The sequence below is a fragment of the Poeciliopsis prolifica genome, unplaced genomic scaffold, assembly GCF_027474105.1.
Source record: "Poeciliopsis prolifica strain line A6 unplaced genomic scaffold, Auburn_PproV2 SCAFFOLD037, whole genome shotgun sequence".
In the NCBI taxonomy this organism is placed as follows: Eukaryota; Metazoa; Chordata; class Actinopteri; order Cyprinodontiformes; family Poeciliidae; genus Poeciliopsis; species Poeciliopsis prolifica.
The window spans coordinates 5562776-5586584 of NW_026562412.1; the positions used below are offsets into that span (position 1 = coordinate 5562776).

General features: G+C 38.7%; 4 protein-coding genes across 6 annotated transcripts; 2 read left to right on the forward strand and 2 right to left on the reverse strand.

Moving 5' to 3' along the window:
- The first annotated feature begins 187 nt into the window (after nucleotides 1-187).
- si:ch1073-416d2.4 (coiled-coil domain-containing protein 42 like-2) lies at nucleotides 188-3836 on the forward strand. The gene is made up of 9 exons (XM_055053299.1): nucleotides 188-409; nucleotides 484-526; nucleotides 615-791; nucleotides 872-1029; nucleotides 1096-1178; nucleotides 1939-2111; nucleotides 2465-2575; nucleotides 2669-2785; nucleotides 3596-3836. Exons 1-9 carry the CDS (start codon nucleotides 306-308, stop codon nucleotides 3764-3766), a joined length of 1137 nt encoding a protein of 378 aa, XP_054909274.1. The 5' UTR covers nucleotides 188-305; the 3' UTR covers nucleotides 3767-3836.
- Nucleotides 3837-3963: 127 nt separating this feature from the next.
- Nucleotides 3964-7899, forward strand: LOC129374723 (ubiquitin thioesterase OTUB2-like). Of its 2 annotated transcripts, none has more exons than XM_055053303.1 (6): nucleotides 3964-4072; nucleotides 5078-5195; nucleotides 5285-5403; nucleotides 6329-6413; nucleotides 7046-7237; nucleotides 7548-7899. In XM_055053303.1, exons 1-6 carry the CDS (start codon nucleotides 3990-3992, stop codon nucleotides 7752-7754), a joined length of 804 nt encoding a protein of 267 aa, XP_054909278.1. In that variant the 5' UTR covers nucleotides 3964-3989; the 3' UTR covers nucleotides 7755-7899. The 2 variants fall into 2 exon arrangements, with proteins under 2 accessions (XP_054909278.1, XP_054909279.1); XM_055053304.1 differs by having other exon boundaries at nucleotides 3985-4072; nucleotides 5038-5195.
- ddx24 (DEAD (Asp-Glu-Ala-Asp) box helicase 24) lies at nucleotides 7809-15732 on the reverse strand. The gene is made up of 8 exons (XM_055053291.1): nucleotides 14761-15732; nucleotides 13614-13985; nucleotides 12496-12649; nucleotides 11201-11713; nucleotides 11034-11109; nucleotides 9302-9490; nucleotides 9093-9222; nucleotides 7809-8204 (listed from the first exon to the last, which is right to left on the reverse strand). The coding sequence occupies exons 1-8, from the start codon at nucleotides 15518-15520 to the stop codon at nucleotides 7930-7932; spliced, it is 2469 nt and encodes an 822-aa protein (XP_054909266.1). The 5' UTR covers nucleotides 15521-15732; the 3' UTR covers nucleotides 7809-7929.
- Nucleotides 15733-16543: 811 nt separating this feature from the next.
- serpina10b (serpin peptidase inhibitor, clade A (alpha-1 antiproteinase, antitrypsin), member 10b) lies at nucleotides 16544-23577 on the reverse strand. 2 transcript variants are annotated; one of them, XM_055053297.1, is made up of 5 exons: nucleotides 23509-23577; nucleotides 22051-22679; nucleotides 20972-21245; nucleotides 17869-18016; nucleotides 16544-17212 (listed from the first exon to the last, which is right to left on the reverse strand). In XM_055053297.1, the coding sequence occupies exons 2-5, from the start codon at nucleotides 22652-22654 to the stop codon at nucleotides 17021-17023; spliced, it is 1218 nt and encodes a 405-aa protein (XP_054909272.1). In that variant the 5' UTR covers nucleotides 22655-22679; nucleotides 23509-23577; the 3' UTR covers nucleotides 16544-17020. The 2 variants fall into 2 exon arrangements, with proteins under 2 accessions (XP_054909272.1, XP_054909273.1); XM_055053298.1 differs by having other exon boundaries at nucleotides 23487-23518.
- Nucleotides 23578-23809: the final 232 nt, after the last annotated feature.

A 23809-nucleotide genomic window follows, 5' to 3' on the forward strand; every position in this document is an offset into this window, starting at 1 on the left:
GCTCTCCCGCTCTGTCTCCCACTTCTTCTGTTACAAAAGCAAATATCTCTCATATCGCCCCATAAATCAGTTACGATTATTTTAATCTTACGTGTTTCTGTTTTATGTCCTGATCTGTTCAGTTTTGTAAATGTTCAGTTCCAATAAAGCATTCAAAAAAATCTCCATGTTTTTTTTTTTTTGTCAGGCATTCTTCTGGGCACTCTCCCCTGGTGGTTGCCAGGCAACAGCTTCACAAACCCAGGAAGAAGAGTGTTGATTGTGTTTCATGATCAGGACGGCAGGGAGACACATTGACAGCAGAAATGACAACGACTCCTGGTCCAGTTTTGGACGAAGACTCTTCTCCAAAACTTCAGATGGAAAAACGAGTGAAAAATGTTTTTGTTACTCAGCCGGAGGACCCGAGGTAGGCCTGATCTGCCCGTTATGGACAGGATATTCAAAAATGTCTTCACTAAAACACACTGTTGGTTTGTTTAGAGACAGGAAAAAAGAGAAGATGCGCATAACTGCTGCAACAGAAGTAAGAATAAATGTATTTTAAAATGTGTAACAACTGTTATGCTTGTTATGGTTGGATGTCCCTAATTATAATTTTTTTTAATGTATAGACTTCTAGTAAACTCTTAGAGGCTGGCGTGAAAGCACTAAAAAGGACACTTATTGCAAGAAAACAAGCTGAGCTGCATGAACTGGATGTGCAACTCGCACTCAAAACACAAGATTTCAGGAGCTGCATGGAGGCTCTTGCAAATAGAAGGTCAGAGTTGGAAACTCAACAACGGCAGGTGAGCTTTAATTTCCTAAAATTACTGCAAGTGCAGGAAGAAAAAATAAGTCCAGTAGCGATTTTTGGGTTTTCTCCCAGACTAAAGAGGAGGAGATGAAATTTGAGAAGTTTTTGGCTGAGAAAGAAGTGAAGCGACTAAGAGTGCTGAAACAGAGTGAAGCAACTTTGGAGCAGAACATCCTGAAACAGAGACGGATTGAGGATTTAACAAAACAACTGACAAAACTAGAAACCAGGTGAAACAAACAGTTTAATAATGTCAGAGGTTCCCGTTGTTTGCTAAACCCATCTTAAATTTACAGGAAACACATTTTAAAGCAGAGAACAGAAAAGAACAAAATCTACGAGGATTATCTGATGAAAACTCTGGATCGTCTCCCGAGCCGTAAGTCCAAATATGTACACTGCAGAAAAAGTCACACCACCTATTTTTTTAATCTCACTTTCTGGCTTGAGGGATAACTGGTTCCATCAGAAATCTGAATGTTTTTGAAGGGCCAGTTGTGCCAGAATGTGTAAATAAAACCCATTAAACCGTTAAAGCTTCAATAAGTAGCTGTTTGTTTCTGAAATCAATAAGTGTTTCTTAAAATTGAATAATATTGAAAAAATTTTCACATTTTTTCCCAGGATTTTATGATTGTTTTTGTAATGAAAACTTGTGGTGTTAATTTAGCAATATTTGTAAGGAATTTTTACAATATTTGTACTAATTTATGAGGTGACATCTTATTACTCACCGTGTCGATCACAGACTATAACTTGACATCAGCAGTCAATCAAATCCAATGTTTTTGGTTAATTTTCAGACAAATATTCAGTAAAAATCAGAAAGAAATGTGGAGGTGAGTTAATTTTGTGTGAATTTTGATGGTTTGTGAAAAACTGAAGGAACGTATTGATGTAATTTGGAAAATAGAGGCCCACATAAAAAAGATGCGACGGGCCAGATTTGGCCCAAGAGCCTTGAGTTTTGACACGTTCCCTCGATAATTCCCCCTCTCATTATTTTGTCATTTCACAAACAGAAGTGTTTTCTGTAATTCTAAGCAGAAAAAGTCTGATTTAACGTCAGATGGTGAAAGGTACGTGTGTTTTTATACCAACTTGCGCTGCTGGAACAAAGTGTGTGTGATTTCTTCCAGTTCCCCGCCACAACAGCAGCGAATCTTTAGTCATGTCGATCATTCGACGCCATGAGACGCTGTCCGTCACCCACCAGGAGCTGCTGCAACGTTTGAGGCGAATGGAGGCGGAGGTGGACCAGCAGTGGCGGCAGCTGCAGAACATGAAGCAGCAGCACAGCATAGCAACGCTGGTTAGAGATCCATAAACATTCAGACCAACAGGGCCGGTCTAAGCCTTTTTGGGGCTCACAACAGATTTAATTTCATACCAGCATGTCAACGCCAGAGGCTTCGTCATACCCGAGCTTCTCTGTTCTCGTTAGCATCATTGTCCTAGTGTTGTTATGGCTCATGATTTTAACCTTAAGGAGTAGCAAAATTAAAATAAAGGATTTTAAAATGCAGAGTGGCATTTAAGTGTCCTACATTATTTTAACTATTTGTAAACATGAAATTTACAGAAAACAAGTTAACCATAAGTCCAAACGGCCAGCTCTGATTCTGAACATCATGTGACTTTAATGTTTGCGTCTTTCATGCACAGATGTCCAGTAAAGAGCTTTCTGAACTGCACAGTGAGTTAGAAAGCCTGAAAGAGAAGAACAGGCAGGTTGAAGTTAACCTGATGATGAAACGAGGCGTATCCAGAGAGAAGGTGTGACTTTCTCAACATTAGAGGGCAAAGATGGTTAATTTACTAAAAATAGAACTGCTCTGAAAAAATGCAATGTGCATTTGTGTCTCGCAGGTAGAGGAAGTTGGAAAATTACTTCTGGCTGTCAATAATCTTGCACAAGAGTGTTACATCCCAGAATTTGGACTGCTGGAAGGCATGAGTGTCCTGACTATGATGGACATGGTGAAGGTAACTTTTTTTACTATCGATTTTAAAGAAATATAGGAATAATAAGGAAGATTACTTTTACAACTGGAGTCTTAGCTAGAGTTATAAGGCATAACTGACATATCCTTTATTAATTTAAACAACGCTGAGAAACACAGGTCATACAAATTAATAATAATATTAATCTTTATTGTCATTATAGAAACCATGCAATAAAATTACATGGGTTGGATAATATTTAAAAAAAAAACAATACTTATTTAATCCCAAAAGAAAATTAAATAAATATGAGATTTTTTTTTTAATACCAGATCCAATTTCCAGTTTTAATCTAAAACACAGGAAATACTTTCAAAAAGTGGCTTTTATATCCATCATCCCAGGCTAGGAACATTTTTGTTCAATTACAAGAATGTTGTCATAATTTCATCAAAAAGATGCAATATTACAAGAAAAAAAGATATGTTAAAATTACAAGAAAAAAGTTGTTTGAAAGAAAAAGAAAGAAACCAGAAGCTTCAGTTTCTCAGACGATGCAGTCTGTTTTGCGAAGTGCACTAGTCGCTCCAGAATCACAACACTCCTGCACCATAATGCCGCCAGCTGCAAACTCCACATTGGGGTAATGGCTTCTTCCTCTCTGAAAACATCCATTGATTTGACTTTATTTAACTGAAACTTTGGGAACGAACCCATCAGACGTTTACATGGTTGTATTATACAAATAAGTTTAGTATCAGACACCGATGGAATAATACAAACAAGTGTTTTGTCTTTTCCTGCATGTTTTTATAGATTAAAATGAAATAAATGTGTGGCCTCGCTTTCCAGGAGTTTGTTCTGGACCAGGCGGACACGGAGAGGAGAGTGAGGAAGCTGGAGTCCTGCTCCACCGCAGCTCTGACCGACAAACGATGGAGAGAGTCGCTGAAAAGCTTCGGCAGCAAAACTCAAATCAAAAGCTCAAGTAAAGCCAGTAAAATCAGCGACTCGTCCAACTGATGCTGTCATTTTCATTTTTTAAAATTTTTGTCAAGCTTTTATTTTGCTAAGCACATTAAAGTGTGTTTTTAAGGTTTGTGTTTTAAACCAGTTTCCTACTTGACTGCGTCTTTTGCTTCCAGAATCAGGAAAATGTCATGGGGATGTAGCCGTTGTTTCATTTTAAAATGAAGAATTAGATTCAAATAATGCAGAAAGGCACATAACCACATAACAATATGCAATGCAGTGTCTGAGCAATTTGCTTCAAGCATTAATTTATAGTAAATTACTAATTAAAACAAGGGTTTCATTTAAGACTAACAGGTAAGGAAAATGTTTTAATCTCTGATGGTTGAAGTGCAATTTGCAGAAAAGATTCAAGGGATTTTTGTTGAGTTATTTATGTTTCTACAGATAATCTGGAATATGTGTTTTTATTAAATATGCTTAATTTGCCCTTTTGCATAATGGCACATCTGCTAAAGCTGCAATAAAACCTTAAAACTAATTATTTTACGTCAGAATCCAACATTGAGAAAACCACAGGTTTATTGCGCTAAGTTTTTCTTCTCTATTTAAATGGCTACATAAACTCATATATACGGTTCCTTTATTCTATTTTCTATAAAGTTTACATATTTATATTGAATATCTATGAGGATGAAAAAACTATTGATCAATAAAGATCATTCTGATTCGATTCTGACTTTAAATAATAGTAATTTCCTGATTTCTTGCTTGGACAACGTGTTTTCTTGTCTCTCCATTTTTGAATATTTTCAGGTTATGTTTATGGAAACTTTAAATCAAAAATTACTCATTTAAAATTTCTGTCAACTGAGAAAGCAAAGCATTAAAAAATAAACGCTTGAGCTACTTTTATTTAACCGATTCTACAATATTTATTTAAAATCGTCGTTCCCCCCACAGCTATTTTTTTCCACTAAAATTTGTATTTTCCGAAATTTTTCAGAGTAACATTGTGTTGATGCGTTTTAAATTTTTTTGGTCAATCTTTAAGGGAAAGCAATTAATTTAAATACTATAAAATGATAACATTTAGTTTTATGCAACTAATGCACTTCAACAAATAAAGTACTTTTAAGTGAATCAATAACTATTTATTTTAAATGAACGTAAATGTTTAGACCTTACAATTTCTTAAGTATGACGTCAGCATTGCTAAACGTGTACTGGCCCTTTAAATGGACTACGCACACGCTCTTCCGCAAACATCCGGTTTTCGGGAAAGTGGAAGTAGATTTTTGTTTTGTAAAACGCGTTTCAAGGTGTTCTGACGCGCGTCATGCTGCGTGTGCCCGTGTGAAGCTGCGCTTTGGCCCCAGAGCTGCGCGGCTGTCGGCAGATGGAGGACTGCAGCCTGGTTTCATGCACAGAGGACATTTCATCGCTCCTGCCCGAAGGAACACTGAGTCCCAAGCACCAGGTATGCGGCTTCGTGTCCGAAAGAAAGCCGCTTTTTCTGGTTTGCTCGGTCCGCTGCGTCGTCAACAAACACAACTCCTCTGCTTGCAGGATTTGGCCCGACAGTTTTCGGCAGTGAGGAAAGTCTACGGTGATGGAAACTGCTTCTACAGAGCCGTCTTCTTCGCACACCTGGAGTTGATTCTGCACAACCCCAGAGCCCTGCAGAGGTCAGTATTGACCCGTGAAATACATACACACACATACCCAAAGCCAGGGGTGTGCAAAGTGCGGCCCGCGGGCCATTTCAGGCCCTTGGACTAATTGTTTGGGGTCCATGACAATGTTATTACAGTTGAAGGGGCAGTATTGTCTGTTTTCCAGGCACATGGAACCATTTATAGCACAATAAAGCAACTATGTTAACTTCAATTGTTATAAGAATGCTATATATATCAAATATGGCTGTACTTTGTAATTTAACACCTTGAATTTGGGCTTTTTCTTAAGAGTCCAAATTCAGAAATAATTTGGGCTTTTTGAATTTACCCATTAAAGTTTTTACTAACAAATAGCTCTTAAAATGAGCTCAGCTGGTCCACCAGGTATTTGCTAATTGCTGCTGGCTAGTCTGAAGGAGCTGAATGTTGAAGGGCTGTACTGTCAGGCAGACGCTGAGAACCTGCAACTCTGAGGAGGAGCTGTGGCTCGAAGGTGGGGCTCGGTCCATCCAAGTGTCTTACATAGCTGAATGGCTGCCATGGAGAATAAAATATTTATCATGCATGAAAGAATCAAAGCAGCACTCCAGGTGTGTTTTTGATGAGGGAATAACAATATGACATGATGTAAAGCTCAAAAAAGTTGATTTTGCCCTTTTACTAAAATAATTAACATATTTTCTTCCAACAAAAAAATTTGACTATTTGTTCAATTAAAATTACTACAGTTTAGTTTATTTTTGAAAAGAAAAAAAAGTTTCTTTTTATTTGTTTTTGGTCTGAGTCATTTTGACAAAAGGTTTGGCCACTCCTGTTCAAAGCTCTTCAGAGGTCAGAAATAAACTGAACTCCACACAATTCCAGCATCAGTATCTTTACTCTGTTGAGGTCAGTATCAGAAAAATGTTTCATGTCTGGTTCTTCTTCATTTCAGATTTAAGGACCAGATAATACAAAGTGGGAAAGTTTTGATTTCTGCAGGATTTGAAGAGGCTTCATTCGACCACCTACAGAACACAGTGAGTTTTCCTCTCTTTTGTTTTAGGAAACATTTTTCTAATTCATACTCTTTAGACAAAGTGATCATTCAGATAACATTTTTTAGACATAATAATCTAAAAAGCAACAGTATTTATGTTGTGATTCAGAGCAGGAGTTTCTTAAAGAGACAGTTCCAATTTCAAAACGTTAAATTACAAATTTCTTCTTAGTCATATTTGATACATAGAACATTTTTATAACACTCAAGGTAATACAATTACTTCATTGTCCTATAAAATGCTTGGCTTTACAATTATGCCTCTTACGGTTGAAAGTTTAGACACCACTGCCTTAAGTCTTAGTCAGCTTCTTGATTATTAATTAAAATACTTACAGTAATTATCATTACTCCATTGTGGAGCCAGCACTTTCTAGAAATATAGACGGGTTTTTTCAAAGAGCAACCATTCTTTCACTTGCATTTAGTCAAACTAGTTAAGCCCAACAAACTGGTTTGGACTTACTGTGAACTTTTTGGCATCAGAACCAATAATTATCCAAACAAACACGGCTTTAAAAATATCTCTTGCTCTGGCTGCAAGAAAGAAAAATGACAGAAATGTTTCCCGCCTTGCAGCTCTTCCTGTTTACCGTTTGTCTCGGCCTGCAGGTCCTACAAGTGGTGGATCAGTGCGCTGCTGCAGACCATGAAGATGTTCTCCTCAGGCTCTTCAATGAACAAATCATCTCAGACAGCGTTGTGCAGTTCCTCAGGTTGCTCACGTCTGCACACCTCCAAACCCATGAAGACTTCTTCTGCAACTTCGTTGAGGCTCCAGATTTGAAGGTGTATTGTCGTCAGGTAGGAATAAACCTAAAGCCTGCTGAGAATATTTATTGTTGGGAGTTTAAAATGGATGTGAGAAGGTGTTGATTGATTTCTATGGACCGACTTTGGATTGATAAGCGGCCATCTTTTAAAAACCTGAATTTTTTTTTACTCTTCTGATTTGGTCACCATCTTTGGTTCTGTGTCAACGGCTCTGTTTAAGGATGACCAGCGGCGCCCTCTGCTGGATGGTGGCCAAACTACAACACTAAGCAAATGTTAATAGCAAATAGAACTTATTTCAATATGATAAGTCATGAATTATTTCTTTGGCCTCGTTCAGGAAGTGGAGGTAATGGCCATGGAGTGCGACCACGTCGACATCCTGGCGCTGTCGCAGGCTCTGGACATGGGAATCCACATCGTGTCCATGGAGGGGAACGAGCAGCAGCTGGTGCACCACATCATTCCCGAGGGGGTGGATCCATCCCTGCATCTCCTCTACCAGACGTCGCATTACAACATTCTCTATCGACGGACTCGCCTGTGACCAGTTCAGGAAGCGGCCAAATAACATGGATAAAAACACACGCAGGCTTTGAGATCATTATGAAAACCGAACTTTATAAAATACAGCAGCCCATCCACAAAGCTCCACAAATAGTAAAAATTATTAAAGGTAGAATTAAGCTCTCTTTCGTACAGAAATTTTTTATTTAGCCACATTATTTCTGCTTCTTCATCCTTTTTCTTTGCTTTTGTTCTTTCTGCTGTTGTGGGAAATATCTTTTCAGCTTCTTCTGTCCAGAAATGCTGGTCAGGGCGCTTTCCATCCCTGCAACAGGCATGTTCGCCAGGGCCAGTTTTCCCATTTGAGTCGGATACTTTGTTTTTACCAAGTTCTTAAAAATTGGTTGACAGATCAGATGTTTTAAATTCTTCTTCATCTGCTTTACCATCTTCTTCTGCTCCGCGTCTGTTTCCTGGTCTCTAGCACTGCCTGTGGACAAAGATGGTTTTTCAGTATTTATTTTTATTTTTTTAACTTGGGTTTTTCTCAGCCGCTTCAGTGCAACCATTACAGACAGAAAAAGAGAAGAAAATACATTTTCTAGAAAAAATAAGGACATTTCAAAGTTTGAAAAGACAAAAGTTTGCTGGACAGAAAGAAACTGACATTTCAAAAACTTAAGAAGAGTATCAAGAATTGAAAGACGTCCAAGTTTTTTTTTTTAAAAGATTTGAGTTTTTCTAGCATATTTGCAATTTCAAATTCAGAAATGATCACAATTTCTCTAGAATATTCCTGAAATTAGTCTCAAAATGTATTTTTTAGCACATTTTTTGACTTTTCAAACTCAAATTGTTTTTTTTTTCTCCAGAAAACTTGATTTTTTGGCAGAAAGTTACTTCATTGTTTTTTTTTAGCTACAATGACATTATATTAGGACCACGGTGAAATAGAATTACGAGAATAAAGTCATATTACAAAATACGACTTAATAATTGCATTATTGTGACATTCTTATACCTTATTGTGATATGACTTCATTCTCATATGAGTTTTGTCTCGTTTTGACTTTATTTTTATTTTTTATTAGTATGACTCTAATACTTTGTAGTACTTTTGTGCATTTCTCAGAACAGAATTTAAATTCTTTGATTCCAATATTTCTAATCAAAGCAGATAGTCCTGCGTACACTATTATATTAACACGACAGCAATAAAATGAGTGGTCATACTGAATCATTGATAGATATTTTACTTTTGAGTGATGAGCTCAGGACTTTGAGAAACTTGTTTTTTTTTTGCATAAATTGTTTTGAGAAATGCACCAAAGTAACTGAGAATAGCTGTAAATACCGAGTGCTTTTAACGTAATTTTACCGATCAGGAGGTCGTCGTCGAGGTCGACCTCCAGGGCCTCTGCTGCCTGCTTGAACCACGAGTCATGCTGCTTCTCTCTGTTGTTGTAATATTCGATCTTTTCTATCTTCCTGGCGAGGTTCACGCGCTCCTGTAAGGTTCCAGACATTTTGTTAATGGGGACGTAAAATCCCAGAGCTCTGTTGTCACCTGACGCTGACTGATTATACCTTGATGGCTTTCATGCATTTGTTTTCCACGGGGAACGTGGGGAGCTCCTCGTCCTTTCCCAGAGTTTTGGAAATCTTTTTGAAGTTCATCACATCGTCTGGACCGATGAGCAGCAAGCTGAGCCCCTCCTTGGTGGCTCTTGCTGTGCGGCCGCTCCGATGGACATACGTCTCCGATGTCCGAGGAACCTGCATGATAAATAATCAGACATTTTTTACATCCACTTTCCTTTATTTCTGCACTGGATTCACAAAGCAAACTACACTAAAGACATGCAGGAGCAGTCCTGCCCATCAACACCAACACATTTTGTTCAATGAGATTGCTGCTGTTTGCTCTTAAACAACACATTTTTAGAATTAATAGTTTAATTGAGCCACTTGAATATCTTAAGGGGGACCTATTAACCACAACTCACTTTTTCATGATTTTACGCTTCCATTTAGGTCTCAGCTGCTCCTAAAAACAAACACAATCGACAGGCACTTCGCTGTTACCAAGCACGTCTGTCCTGGTGATTTTACAGCTGTATGCACGATACAATGGCTGCTGGAAAAGACAAGCGTTTTGTTGTTGACCTATCAGCCAGAAACCACTTTCTGAATTCTTGTTGGTTGTGCTGGAGGCTCAACTAATGCTTTTCGAAGATGTCCGGTTGCAAAACTGCACATCTGTTTGCAGCCATTTTCACATGAGAGTATCTAAGAACGATTTGCACAAAAAAATGTAATGCATAGTTTTGTGAAGCCCATAAACATTCCTAGCATGTACAAGGTAGTATAATAGTCACTTTTTAAAAAAATTTATTTTGCTGCCTGTTAGGAGAAACTTCAGTTCTTTTTTTATGATTTCTTCATAACGTTCCAATTCAAAATGCATTTTTAAAAATCCTCTTCTATTGCTGCTAATTTTGTTTTCATTTGCAGGTGTAGAAATCTATAACATTTCACGTTTCATTGTTTTCCACTGGGTGGAGATATTTTTGTTCATGTATTGCAAGAACACCAGCTTGGATGGGAAACAAATGAAATCAGTTTTTCTTAAAAAAACAAACAAACACATAAATCGTCATGCAATGTACTTAATAAAGAGGATATTCATATTTTTACATCACTATGCAGTGTGAATTACCTTCACACTCCTGAGTGTGAAGGTAATTCCACCACGTCAGTGCAGGATTCTCATTGAAATAGATATCAACTAATTTAGTAATCAATTAATCGTTAAACTCAAAAGGCGATTTGCTGAAAGAACAACACACTCAGAGTAGTTAAGACAAAACTGTATAAAGTATAAACATCAGAAATAAAAACATTTGTTCTGTAAATTTGTTCTACCCAGAACTCGAGTGGCATTTTTTTCATTTTATTTAAATTCTTAAAAAAAAAAAAACCTTATTCAGCAACTTTTACTACCCAATTATCACTTAATCCAAATAAATAATCGCCAGATCAGTTGCACGCTGTACTGATGTTAAGTCAAGCAGGAAGGCCTGAGCTTTTCACGTGTTGGAACTCATTTTGAACATTAAAGGAAAGCTGTGTTGTTGCATTTTAGGCCATAAAAATGTTTTCCTTCTTTAAAAATTTTATTAAATTGTATATTTGGAACTTTATTATATGTTTATATTGCATAAAAAAGGCCTGAATAAAAAGTCTACATTTTAAAGAAAAAAAATTAATCAATTAATTGTTAATTAATAACTCAAAATAATTGCAGTGTTAGCCTCACCTGGTAGTGGATAACATGCTGAACGTCGGGGATGTCGAGGCCTCGCGCCGCCACATCCGTTGTAAGAAGGACACAGCTGTGGGGACAAGTTGGGACGTCCAGCGTCAGAAAAACAAATAATTACTGAAGTTTTTCCCGAAGCGACACCTGACGGCTGTGGGACTTACTTCTGTTTTTCGGCAAAGCGCTCCAGGTTTTTGAGGCGATGCTTCTGGTGCATGTTGGCGTGCAGAGGAAGAGGGTTGCAATCCAAGATGACCAGAAGAGCACTGAGCCTCTTGATGCAGTCGATGCTGTTAGCGAACACCATGGTGCGACCGGGATACTGAAGCAGGAAGTAGTACAGGTAGAAGTCCTTCTCATCCTTCTGACAATGGATTTGCGTTTCCGTCAGGGTCTCCACGGTCGCCTCCTTCCTGGTGAGGTCCAGGACTTTTGGTTTGGACTTAATCCCCACCTTCTCCATCAGGATTTCCAGTTTGCTCCGGTTGTCCAGCTGCCTCCTCTTCTTCTGCAGGACACGGCTGGGCAAGCCGTGGACCATCGTCAGAGTGGCGGAGAATACAAATGTCTGCCTGGTGGGGTTGAAGTGTTTGGTGTTGAGCATCTCCAGGAGGTTCTCCAGCTCTGCGAAGTGACCTCTCTCTACCATGCGGTCAGCTTCGTCAATGACCAAACACCTGCAGCACAACATCACTGAATTATCTCTGTTTTCTAAAATGTATCAGGATACGAGGTTCTCACATCAGTCGATACCCAGAACAATTGATTTGTTTGTCGTTCTAAATATACAAAGAAAATGTACGAACCAGCAACTGTAAAAAAACAAAAACAAGCATTTCTTTCCGGATTAGACATGTCATTTTTAATAGCTACAACCACACCATTACCATAAAATCCATCTTTAATAGCATCTTTAATAACATTTAGTTGTTATCACCGGCTATAAAGAGCCTTCATAGACAGTTATGAGGTTCTGGCAGAGCTAACTATTTTCTTAATTATAAAAGAAACGGGTTTGTTTATTTATGTGTATTTCTAGCATAGTATGAACAAAATCTGTAGAATTTGATTATCAGATTAACCGTCAGAACAATCGATTACTCCAATAACCGTTAGTTGAAGCCACATATGGAGGTTTTAAAAGCAGGCTTCTGTGTAAATTGTATTTCTTTTTACCTAAGTATTTAGACCAGGGGTCTACAAAGTCAGTCGTTGAGGGACGGCATCCTGCATGTCGTAGTTCTCTCCCTGGTTTAACACACCTGGATCCAATGATGGCTCGCTAGAAGGCCAGAGAAGAACTCCGACATGCTGAGAAGGTTGTTGGTACCACCAGAGAGAGAGCTAAAACGTGCAGGATGTCGGCAACTTTGGGCGTCCCTGATTTAGATGGAGTAATGAGCTCAGTCTCAGACTTTCTCTGATCTTTACTAGTTAAGGAATCTGAACCGTGACTCACTTCAGCTGTCTGAGGTTGAGCAGATGAGGATGCCCCTCACTGATCAAGTCCCACAAACGTCCCGGAGTGGCGATGATTATCTCCGGTCTGCGCTTCAACATCCGCCGTTGTTTCTGCTGCGCCATGCCACCCACCACTATGGCCGTCTGGATGTCTGCAGGGGTGCAAACAAGCAAAGGGAAAAGAGTCTCTTCACGGTGCTGATGGGATGGGCTAAATCAGAGCTAATCCTGCGCCAGAACCCAGGTAAAAGCATTCTAAGTTCAGAAGTCAGCATTTCAAGATGCTCATAAACACTGCTTGTTGCTCTTTGTCATAATTTAAATTTTAAGTTTTGCATAAGCAAACGGCACTATTAATTTATTCGGTTTAGAGCTAGAGGTGTTTAACATTGGTTTTAGACGGATTATTAAGTGTGTCCACAATTTAATAATCCGCTAAATACCGAGATTCCATCATAACTGGGAAATTCCAAATTCCAAGTCTGTCCAACCTATGAAGTCGGATTTCCCACTGGGAAACTGGGAGGAACTTCGATAACTCCAGCTACGACTTTTTCAGATGGTCTCATGTTTCAATATGGCCACTCTTAGGTGGACACAAAGTCCAACCCGGAAGCCGGAATTTCCCAGTTCTAGGGAGAACTGGAACGCAGCATTTGGCGGGCCTCATTTTTCAATATCAATTTCTTAACTGCTTACACTCACAGGCTGCAGCTTACATGGCCATGTTTGCCTGCCGGCAGTCATGCATAAACAGACTGAAACTGACTAGACGAGCGTTGGAGGGAACAGATCAGGTGAGCTAAGTGTGGAATGTAACTGAATCTGTTCCATCTAACCCGCTTTTATATCTAATAAAATCTCATTATTTCTCCAGGTATTTACACTTAGGGGTTCTGGTCGGGTCCTGAAACTTGTAAACGGACCTGGTGGAGCACAGAGGCAAAATGAATGAAGTCCAACAAGGATTTGGCATACAAGTTTAAATATTATAGGAAAGCATCCATCAAGGGCTTGTTCTCATTGATGAGAAATAAAATCCAAGTTGATTTTCCCAACTAGAATGCTGCATAATTATTCTTATCACATTCACATGGCCGTTTAATCATGACTCACCCGTGTATTTTGCGACAGCATCGATGTGGTGTTTGACCTGCACCGCCAGCTCCCTGGTCGGAGTCAGAACCAGTCCGAGGAGAGGCCGGTTCCGCCCCTCAGGTACGTTTTCCTTGAAGTCAAACTCCACATCGTCAATCACTCGAACACACCCGAGCTGTTCGTCCTGATCTTCACCCTCATCAGAACCAAGAGTTTGATCCACTTCGATGTCCTGATCTTCCCCTGAAGCCTCCATGCCGTCCTCCTGCTGCTGCTCCTCCGTTTTGGACTCGTCTGTGTCTCCCAGTTTGGACGTTGTCTCGGAACCATCCCTCCACTCCAGGATGGTGTGGATCATGGGAATACCGAAAGCTAATGTCTTACCACTTCCTGCAATTGCAAAACAGCTTCAGTGAGCAACATTTAGGTAAGATTTTCTGATTCCAGACATTTAAAAGGGTGATATGGATTTAAAGTTTTATCACGATATCTTGTGGTACCAATGAGATAACAGTGATGATACGAAGTACCTGTATGACTGACGACATGACACTATATAGAAGACCAGTTACATAAAGTGTGATTTATATAACTAAAATGCACTCAGTAACTGCGTTTAACCATATTTTTTAATATGGTGTCTATTTATTGAAACACCTTAATTGGAAAAATAGAAAAGTAGTGAAAAATAATCTTGACTGTTTTAGGGGTTTTTAAGTGTCATTAAATGGAATTTATTGTGGCAATAAATCAAAATCTCATAAGATTTACAGCCCCACATGAAAATATCTGCAAACAGATGCTCAACTAAACAACTGCACATCTTTGAAAACCAGAAGTGGCGCCTTCTGCGCAACCAACAACAATACCGTAAGTAGTTTCTGAGTAGTAAGTCTACAAAAAAAAAAAAACACTTGTCTTTTGCAGCAGCCATTGTACAGCGGTAAAATCTGCTGACCAAACATGCTGGAGCTCAGCTTGGGTTGCTAGGCCACAGTGCAATGCCCATTATGACTTAACAGCTCATTTTCCAGATACCAGGAAACATTTATTGGCTAAAACAACTGGGTGTTTTTTGCATTTGGGTTGTTTTTAGAAGGAGTCCAGAGCCAAATGGATTTAAAACATGTGTAAACTGTGAGGTCTCCTTTAAGATCAGTCTTACCGGTCTCAGCCGCCCCCAGGATGTCCATGCGGTCTCGGATAGCTGGAGGCAGAGCCAGGGCTTGGATGGGAGTGGGCGACGTGAATCCCAGGCTGCTTAAAGCCTTCAGCACTGCAGAGGGGACAAACAGATCCCTCCAAGCACTCACGTCAGAGTTTTTTCCCTCGGAACCAGAAAGCGCTGCGTTGGTCCAGTTCTTTGGCTGCTTTTTGGGAGGTTTTCTCTGATCTAGGCGGGGTTTTTCTGGAGGTTTGATGGTTTCTTGGTTCTCTGTGACTGCAGTCTGTTCTGTTTGCTGTCTTGGTTTCTTCTTCTTCTTCTTCTGCTTTTTTTTCTTCTTTTCGGTGTTACTGGACTGAACATGTTCAGAGACAACAGCTGATTCTTTCTGACTCTCTCCATCCTCCTGACTGGAAGATTCTCCTTCCTGCTTCACGTCCTCGTTGGTACCAACACCAGCCATCTCTGGCTCATTTTCAGCAACTTTCTGACGTTTCTTCTTCTTCTTCTTGACAGGCTCACCTTCAGTCTGCTCGGCTTCTCTCTTCTGTCTCTTTTCGTTTCTCAGCTGTTTTCCTGCCTTCCTGTTATCCACCAGGCGGTAGGAGCTCAGCTCTTCGAAGCACACCAGGTCCTTCAGGCCTTCCTCTGCCAACAAATGAGGATCCAGCTCCACTGGTTTCCATTTGCCCTTCATTTCAAAGCTTAATTTGACCGAGGAGTTCCGCTTCGCCCCAGTTTTTCCCTTCTTCGCCTTCATTTTTCTTCAAACTGGAACCAGTTTCGAAAACGTGCTGAACGAAACACCGAGTATTCGAGTGCGCATGCGCGCCAAGCGCTTTAAAACTAGGTCAAATTTATTGAACAGTTAAGTTTATAGACTAGATATCCGATCAATAACAACAATTTACCTAAACTGAAGCGGCTTCAGTCTGGTCCTACAACGCATGACACGAGGGCGCAGCCATGACAGTGTCGTCACGTGGTTTGTAAAAACTTTATTCATCCAGAAACGTTTACAGTTATTTTACAAATTAGAAAAAACCCATTAAAATATATATTTTTACTCTTAAAATGTTTGTTTTTGTGTCTTTAGAGAAGCCAGAAAATTGAACAACCCATCAGTAAACAATTTAAATTGTATGTACAAAATTTATATGATACCAAACAAAGCTTTTTTTTTTTTTTTTTTTTTTTTTTACATATCAATCTGTTTGCACCTAAAAAAAAAACAACACTCACCAGTGGCTCTGATATTAGACATATGACAAGCAACATATCGTGATAAATAATTCTGACTATTTGATCAAGTTTCCCACCATTTTTATGCATTTACAGTCGATAAGGAGAAAGGGTTTATGGAGCTAAATTGGAGCCATAATGTTTGTTCAAAACATGCTTTTTCAAACTGAAAATGATAATTGTAGTTTTAAACTGGAAATATAAAAGTTCAGGAGCATCTAAGCTCTACTATATTTTGGGCACCAAGTAATAACATAAAGACTGGTTGTCATTTTGCAGCATAAGGAAATGGATAGAGAAAACACATATTTACAGACTCTCTTCTCAACATAAAAATCAATATTTACATGTCTTAATAGTTATATTGATCCTTACTTGTTGCTTATTGTTTTAGATAACTGTTTTCAAAGAACTGGAAAATGTTTTGGAGTTGTTTTGAAGCAGCATGAGAGTCTGGAGGCAGTTCTGTGGTCTTACCCTGGTTGGCCAGGAGGTGGCAGTGTATGGTTCGACATTATGTGTATCAACAACAGCCACAATGAGCAGTTAAAATTGTTTTATTGACATCAAGAATTTTATTTCTAGACAATAGGAGACAATATTTCAAAAGATAATAAAACAAAGTGAAATGAGCAATACTTTTAAAAAACTGCATTTTAAAAATTTTTTAGACCCTTTTTAACAATTATTCAGTCGGTTGTGGTACGTAATTCTTGTGAAAACGCATTTAGTGAAGTGACCACTGACCTCTAAAATGTAAACTATCTCATCCATTGCTTAATTTGTTATGGGAATGTTTTTAATGAAGTTTGGTTTAAAAATGGGATCTGAGAAGTTCACCAAAACCTTCTGTTAGTAGCTGTAAAGAGGTGTTAAAGTCAGACAATCATGGAAAATACTGATTTAAGTGCAAAAGGTTATATCTGATTAACCAAGTTTGACATAAAAACTTACTGAAACCCTGTAAAGCACAATCAATTGATGCTGCTTTCAAGAAAATACATAAACTGTGCAGTAACTAGTTGCTGGAGGGGTTAATAACTCTCCCCATGAACAAGAGGCATTTAGTGTCTTCGTGGTATATGAAGAAGAAGAACGGCCTGTTGATGAGGAACATCCTGGGCAGAGAGTAGGGAACGATGCCGATTGTGGTGCTAGCCGCCGCGGTCGTTCCCGTCTCGTCCACCTCGACCACAGCTTTGTGCAGCACCTGCGGGTTTCACAGCAGGGATAAACAGCGTTCAGGTGGGAAACAGAGGGAGTATTTGTTTGTAAACGCAGCGGATGCAGCTGCAGCATACTCTCCTAACCGTTCATTGGTTACCATAGACCTGAGTGAAGTTGGCCCCCCACCTTCTTCAAATCAGACAAAATAGCTGTCAAATGTTTGTGCAGCAAAAATGTTGTGCTGCTATCATATTAAAGATATTAAGAAATGTTTCTAGAGGTCATTGAAGGTCAACCAGCCCCCACTTTCTTCAAATCAGACACAGTAGGTGCCAATTAACTTGGCTACGTTTGTGCTGGTCGATAGCACAAACGTTTGACACCAATTTTGTTTGATTTCATAAAAGTGGGCCAGGCTGGTTGACCTTTTGACCTTTAACATTTCATTAATATCTTCAAAGCCAAAGCAGCACAAACAAACATTTTTGTTGCACAAACGGAGTCGAGTTTGATTTGATTTGAAGACGGTGGGGGGGCCTGGTTGACCTTTGATGACCTCTAGAAACATTTCTTTATTTCTTTCAAATGATAGCAGCACAAACCAGCACAAACAATTTGTGCTGGTTTGTCCATTTTTTAAATGGAAAGCGACTTGCGAAGGGTTAAAATAGAGAAATGGTGAAAACATTTCTAACTCACCTCTGAGAGTTTGAGGCCTGGTTCCATGCTGAGGTTTGTAAGGTTCGCTGAACTAGTGAACAGGCTGGTCATGCCCATATCTGGAAGAAGACGGTGCAGGGAATATTCCTCCGCCATCTTGAATTTTGGCATGCTGACTTCCAGTCTCCTACAAACAGAACAAAACACGGTGTATTTATTAAATGTTAAGGTTCATACTCTTTTTATTTATTTAAAAAAAAGCTAAATTCAAGTGTTTTTAGAGGCATTTCAAGTATGTTTTCAAACTTTTGCTATACAGCAGTTTGCAGATAAAAAATAAATAAACTAAAAAAATCAAATGTATCTTTCAAGAAGACCCAGTGATCTTGGCGTTTCCCAACTAGAGGTGGTGAACAAGACAATATTGAGTGTTTTGACGGACGGACGGACGTGTTTGGAGTTTCTTTTTGGGGGCGATTTGCAATGACCAACTGACCTGACCTGCATGTTTTAGGACATGTGGAGGGAACCGGAGTGCCGGAGAAAACCCATCCAAACATGGGGAGAATTATGCAAACTCCACACAGATGGTCTCTGTGGAGACACAGCACTAACCACTGCACCACCGTGCTGCCCACGGTTTTTCCAATTGGGTTGAGAAGGGATCTAGTTTCTAGTTTGTAAATGAGGGAAAAACTTTGCCTTTTTAAATTTTCTCTGTGTACGGAGCGTCGCATGGCACCCCGTACACAGAGGCTACAACCTGCATGCATGTGTCTGATTCCAGTCTAAGGACTGGAATCAGACGCATGTGCAAGATAGGAATAATTCCTATCTTGCACGTTATTAAAAATGACGTGCAAGATAGGAAACAGGAAAACCCACTCTTTTGGTTTTTTTTGGCTTCTTCAACCGCAGAGTGTTTCATACTTTCTGGATCTATGGAGCAACCTGATAAGGTTTCTCTTGAAACTTTCAAAACTTTAACCTGGTGGACTTGGCTCTATGAGTCTTCTTCTGTCTCTTGGAAAACGCTGATCTGTTTCTGTTGGGAATCTTTTTCCTGAGCTCTCAGTTGAGATCCTCTCTGGCTCTCTCCAATTAATTTTTCAGACAACTTATCTCTCTTGGTCTTTGTCCGCTTGCTGTTTCATTGGAGTCATATCGCTTTCACACCGCCAGTTGACACGCAGCTCCTCGTATGAACTCTGGAGTTCGTCCAGTTCTTCTTGCAGGGCCTTACTTCTCTCTCTCTCACGCTGTATTTCAGCTGCGAATGATTCCTGGGTGAGGAGGTGGGCCACCTTTAATTCTGCAAAGTCCTGTTGCAAGGGCTTCTTCTTCTTGTATTTCACATCGTTGTGAACCTTGGAAGCAATGACCGCAGCGTTAAGGACTGCCGGTTCACTGAACTTCTCCACTCTCTCAAGTTCCCTCTTTGCGTCTTTGGCCTGGTTGATAAACATTTCTTTGAGAGCTTTCTGCCGTTTTAACTGGACTTTGGTTTCTTCCAGCTCTGCCTCCAGGTGGGCCAGTCTTCGGTGGTCTTCCAACCTCCTGGCGGTTTCCATTTCCAGGAGGGAGCTCAGTCTTTGTATTTCCCTGTGTAAGATATCCGGGTGTGCAGGAAGGAACCTGCATTGGGGGATTTGCTGGACTCTCCTTCTCGCATCAGGTCCCAACATCCCATAGTTGTATGTCGGCGTATAATGAGACATTTTCTTTTGAAAAAAATCACTAAAATCGTCGATTGATAAACTTCCTTAAAGAGCTTTGCAGGCGTCTGAACTGGTCAGTAGATTTGCAAGCAATGACAAATATGTAGAATTGCGTTACATACAATTCTGCAGTTGATGACATCACAGACAGCATCGCCAGTGACATCACAGATTCTTCCTTTGCTGGTGGTGTGACATCATTCCACCACCATTATCTAACTCTTTATTCTTGTTTACTTTCAAAGTAGTCCATGATTCATTTGTGTTATATTAAGGGCATCAAACTCATTTTCATTTTGGGCCCGATCGTATTGATAGAAAACAATTCAGCTTTTAAAATATCAATAAATACGTGTTTCAGGTTTCAATAAGTGTTTCTTAAAATAATATAATACTGAACATCTTCCCACACTAGTCATCCAGGATCGTTTCTGTGGTTTTCTGCAATCAGCATCATAGATTTTGTGGTGCTAATTTAGAAATATTTGTAAAGAATTTTTACAATGTTTGTGATAATATATGATGTTAAATGTGATCTTTTATTTATTGGTCATGGACCTTAACTTGAGACAGCAGTCACTTGAACTCAAATGTTGATACACTCAGAAAAAATTTGGGGATCTGTTGATTTTTGTGTGAATTATGTAATTATTGGTGAAAATCTGGAGGAGGCTATTGCTGTAATTTGCAGTTTAAAGGGCCACTTAAAAAGCTACAGCGGGCCAGATTTGGCCCCCGGTCCTTGAGTTTGACACACATGCCATTTATGATAATCTCATGTGAACGTTTTTCAATATCTATACATTGGGAAGTTAATTTTGCTTGTTTAATCAAACATTTATTTTCTTTTGTACATTGGAAAAAGAGAGTAGGAAAGAAAATTTATAATAAATAAATGCAAACAACATGAAAAAGCAAAAGATAAAACCTATAACTATTGATTTATAAATCTTGTTGAAAGTTGGTTAGGATTGATTAAGCCTCGTTTTTAATATCAGGCTTAAGACTCAAAAATTGTAAATGAGTAATAGTTGTAATGTGCCAGAATAATTCTTTGTTCGTTAAAACAAAGAATGTTGTAATCTATATTTTCGGTATGTTTTTGTTAGCTTTCTAAAGGCATAATGGAGTTCTTATTATAAACAGTTTCTACTGAGAAAATAAATGTGTATTTTTTACCTGGTTTCAACTGTAAATAACCTTTTCCAAATTTTAATCTTCTAATCAAAGTTAAATTACACATTATCATTATTATTAAACTGTTCAGTTAAAATATCAATAACTTTCAAGGACTAGAAGCAAAGTTTAGTGCTTTAATTACTGATTAAACACAAAATTAAAGCATCACTTTCACATTTTTCCATTGCAGAAAAATGCAAATTCACATCTGACAACCAAGCCAGAATTTCACAGTACGAACTCACGTTTTGCGGAGGCCTTCGACCCAGCTCTGGAACTTCTCGGCATTGATCTCATCATCAATCACAGTGTAATCGATACCCTTGTTTGGTAGCAGGATAAGCATGGAGACGCCTTCCTGGTAAGGCAGCTTCAGCAGTCTGGCTCCCAGGGGAATATCCTCCGAAGTGTAGAACTTGTCCTCTTTCACCATCATGGGAACTTGCAGTATATTGTAATTATCGATGTAAAAGGGAGCGTCTCTGGTCAAATCAGAGTTAAAAGGCAACTGCCAGGCACCTGGATTGGGGACAACACGGTTAACTGGATGTAAATAGTTAAAGTTAGACTCAAAAACAAGTCAATATTTTTTATTCTGGAATGGAGTGTTAGGGCCACGCTAATGAAATAATAAAGAAATAAGATTCTGATAATTAAGTCATAAATGTTACGACTGCAGTGGGTCTCTGCCCTTTTTTCTTGCGGGGTTGTGGAGACAGAAACGAGTCTAACATAAAGCTATGAGAATAAGTCGAATAAGATTGAAATAATAGGAGAATAAAGTTATAAAATGATAATAAAGTTGAATGAAGTTACAGTAATATGGGAATAAAGTCAAAATAACAACAAGGTTGTAAAGAATTAGAATAAAGTCAAATTAGGTCAAAACAATAGGAAAATAAACTCGTAATATTACAAGAATAAAGCCATAATAAGAGAACATGGTCGAATAAAGTCAAATAAAACAATAATGAAGTCATAAAATTACAAGAATGAAGTCAAATAAAGTCAAAATAACAGATTAAAGTCAGTATTAGAAAAATGAAGTCAAATAATACGAGAATAAAGTCTCAATAAGAGAATAAGTTGCAAGAATAAAATCACAATATTATGATAATAATAAATATAACTATTTATTATTTTGACTTCTCATATTTTTTCTACTTTATTCTCTTAACTTAATTTTTCACTTCATTTTTATTTCTGAGTTTTTTGTTATTTATTTCTGAGTTTTATTTTATTTATTTCTGAGTTTTAATTGTTATTTATTTTGTTTGCTATAGTAGAGCCCTCATAGGCCTCCTCCCTCATATTCATTCATTACCTCGGAAGAAAATGCTGTTGATCAGCAGGAGCTGGCTCGTTTCATCCAGTGTGGAAATCATTTCGGTAATTTTGTTCTGCGTCTTCTGCCTGATGTATTCATTCACGTAACTGACGCTCCCTTTCGTGTCCGCAAAATCCACTCTTTTGACGTCGGCGTGGAAAAACGTCCTTATTTTGTCCTCAAACTCGTTCTGGAGCTCCATCCGCTGGTGGACAAAAAGCGCCATGTTTTGGTCCAGTTTCAGGGAGCCGTTCTGCGCGATGTTCTCCTGAAGGAGCTGGAAAAGCCTCGGGATGAGCTGCGGATGCTCGGAAGACTCCAACTGGTCCAAGTTCAGCACCCTGAGGATCTCCTGGCGCGTCACGCCGCCAGACGCCATCAGCAGGGCGGCGAAACTGGCGGAGATGCTGAGAGGAGAGAAGAAGACGTTCTTGTCGTGGTGGCTGGATATTTTCCTGTACAGGTTCATGGCAAAGTCCGTGTTCTTGTAGGAAAGATCGGAGATGGTGACGTTTGGAGGCGCAGCTGGGTGGACAGGAGCCACGAAGCACAAGCAGGTCAGAAAGAAAACAAACGTCATTTCCAGTTTGAGGGTTCCCATAGCTGGAGCTCTGAAAGGCTTGAACCTGAAACAGGAAGATGTTTTAAGTGCAAAAAATACAAAATATCACCAAGTATTTTTGTCTTCTTAGGACACTTTTACTTTGAAAACACTTCCGGTGTTGTAGCAAGTTTAAATACGCTGCAAAAACAAAATCTTGCCAAGTACATTATTTTGGTTTAGTTTCTGGTTCAAATATCTTAATACACTTAAAATAAGACAAAACTTAAGAAATTATTGACTTAAACACACATATATCTTTCTGAAATGTTACTTGTAAGTTAGTTTTGTTTTCTTTAATGTCCTCTAATCTATTTGCACTTGAACCTCAAAATACTTGGTGAGATTTTGTGTTTTTGCAGTGTGGACAAATGAACAACTCTTCAAAAACACAATATCACCAAATATTTTAGTTTCTAGTGGAAATATAGATACTAAAAATAAGACAAATATGCTTGAGATAAGAAGGAATTATTTTCTTGTATGACTGAAAAGTTACTGGTAAGCTAGTTTTATTTTGCAGTGTGGAGAGCAATCCACTAGCATTTTTGCATTTATAACATTGGAAAAAAAATGTCTTATTAGACATTTGCCAGTGGAAATAGTATTTTTTAAAATCAATATTCAACAATTATTTACTTTAAACAGGCTGATAGTTTAGTGAAAGTTACTTGTAAATTTGTTTAATTTCAAGTATATTACAGCATTTTCACTAGACAAAAATACTTGGTAAGACTTTGTTTTTGCAGTTCATCTGAAGAGTAAAAAATGTAAATTATCTACATTTATCACAACAGAGAAACTGTAATTTTGCAGTGAAATGTACTCCTACCCCAACTAGCCACCGTACGCACCTTTCAGCTCGATCCAGATGAGTTCTGTAAACTGATTCTGTTATTTGGGGAAACAAAGTCCAATGTTCTTCTGGTTACTTATCAACTACGACAAAGTTTTAGGGGGAAGAACTTTCACATCATTGTCCTCATTATTCATAAATAAAATTTACATCTGATCAGAGGCGGATCTACATGGGGGGCAAAAGGGAGCGAGTACCCCCATCTAGAACTTATGTCCTTAAAAACTTATCACTTGATTGATTAGAAGCCTTCTTCAAATCTTACCAATTTTTTTGGTCTACTTTTTGTTGCAAATATC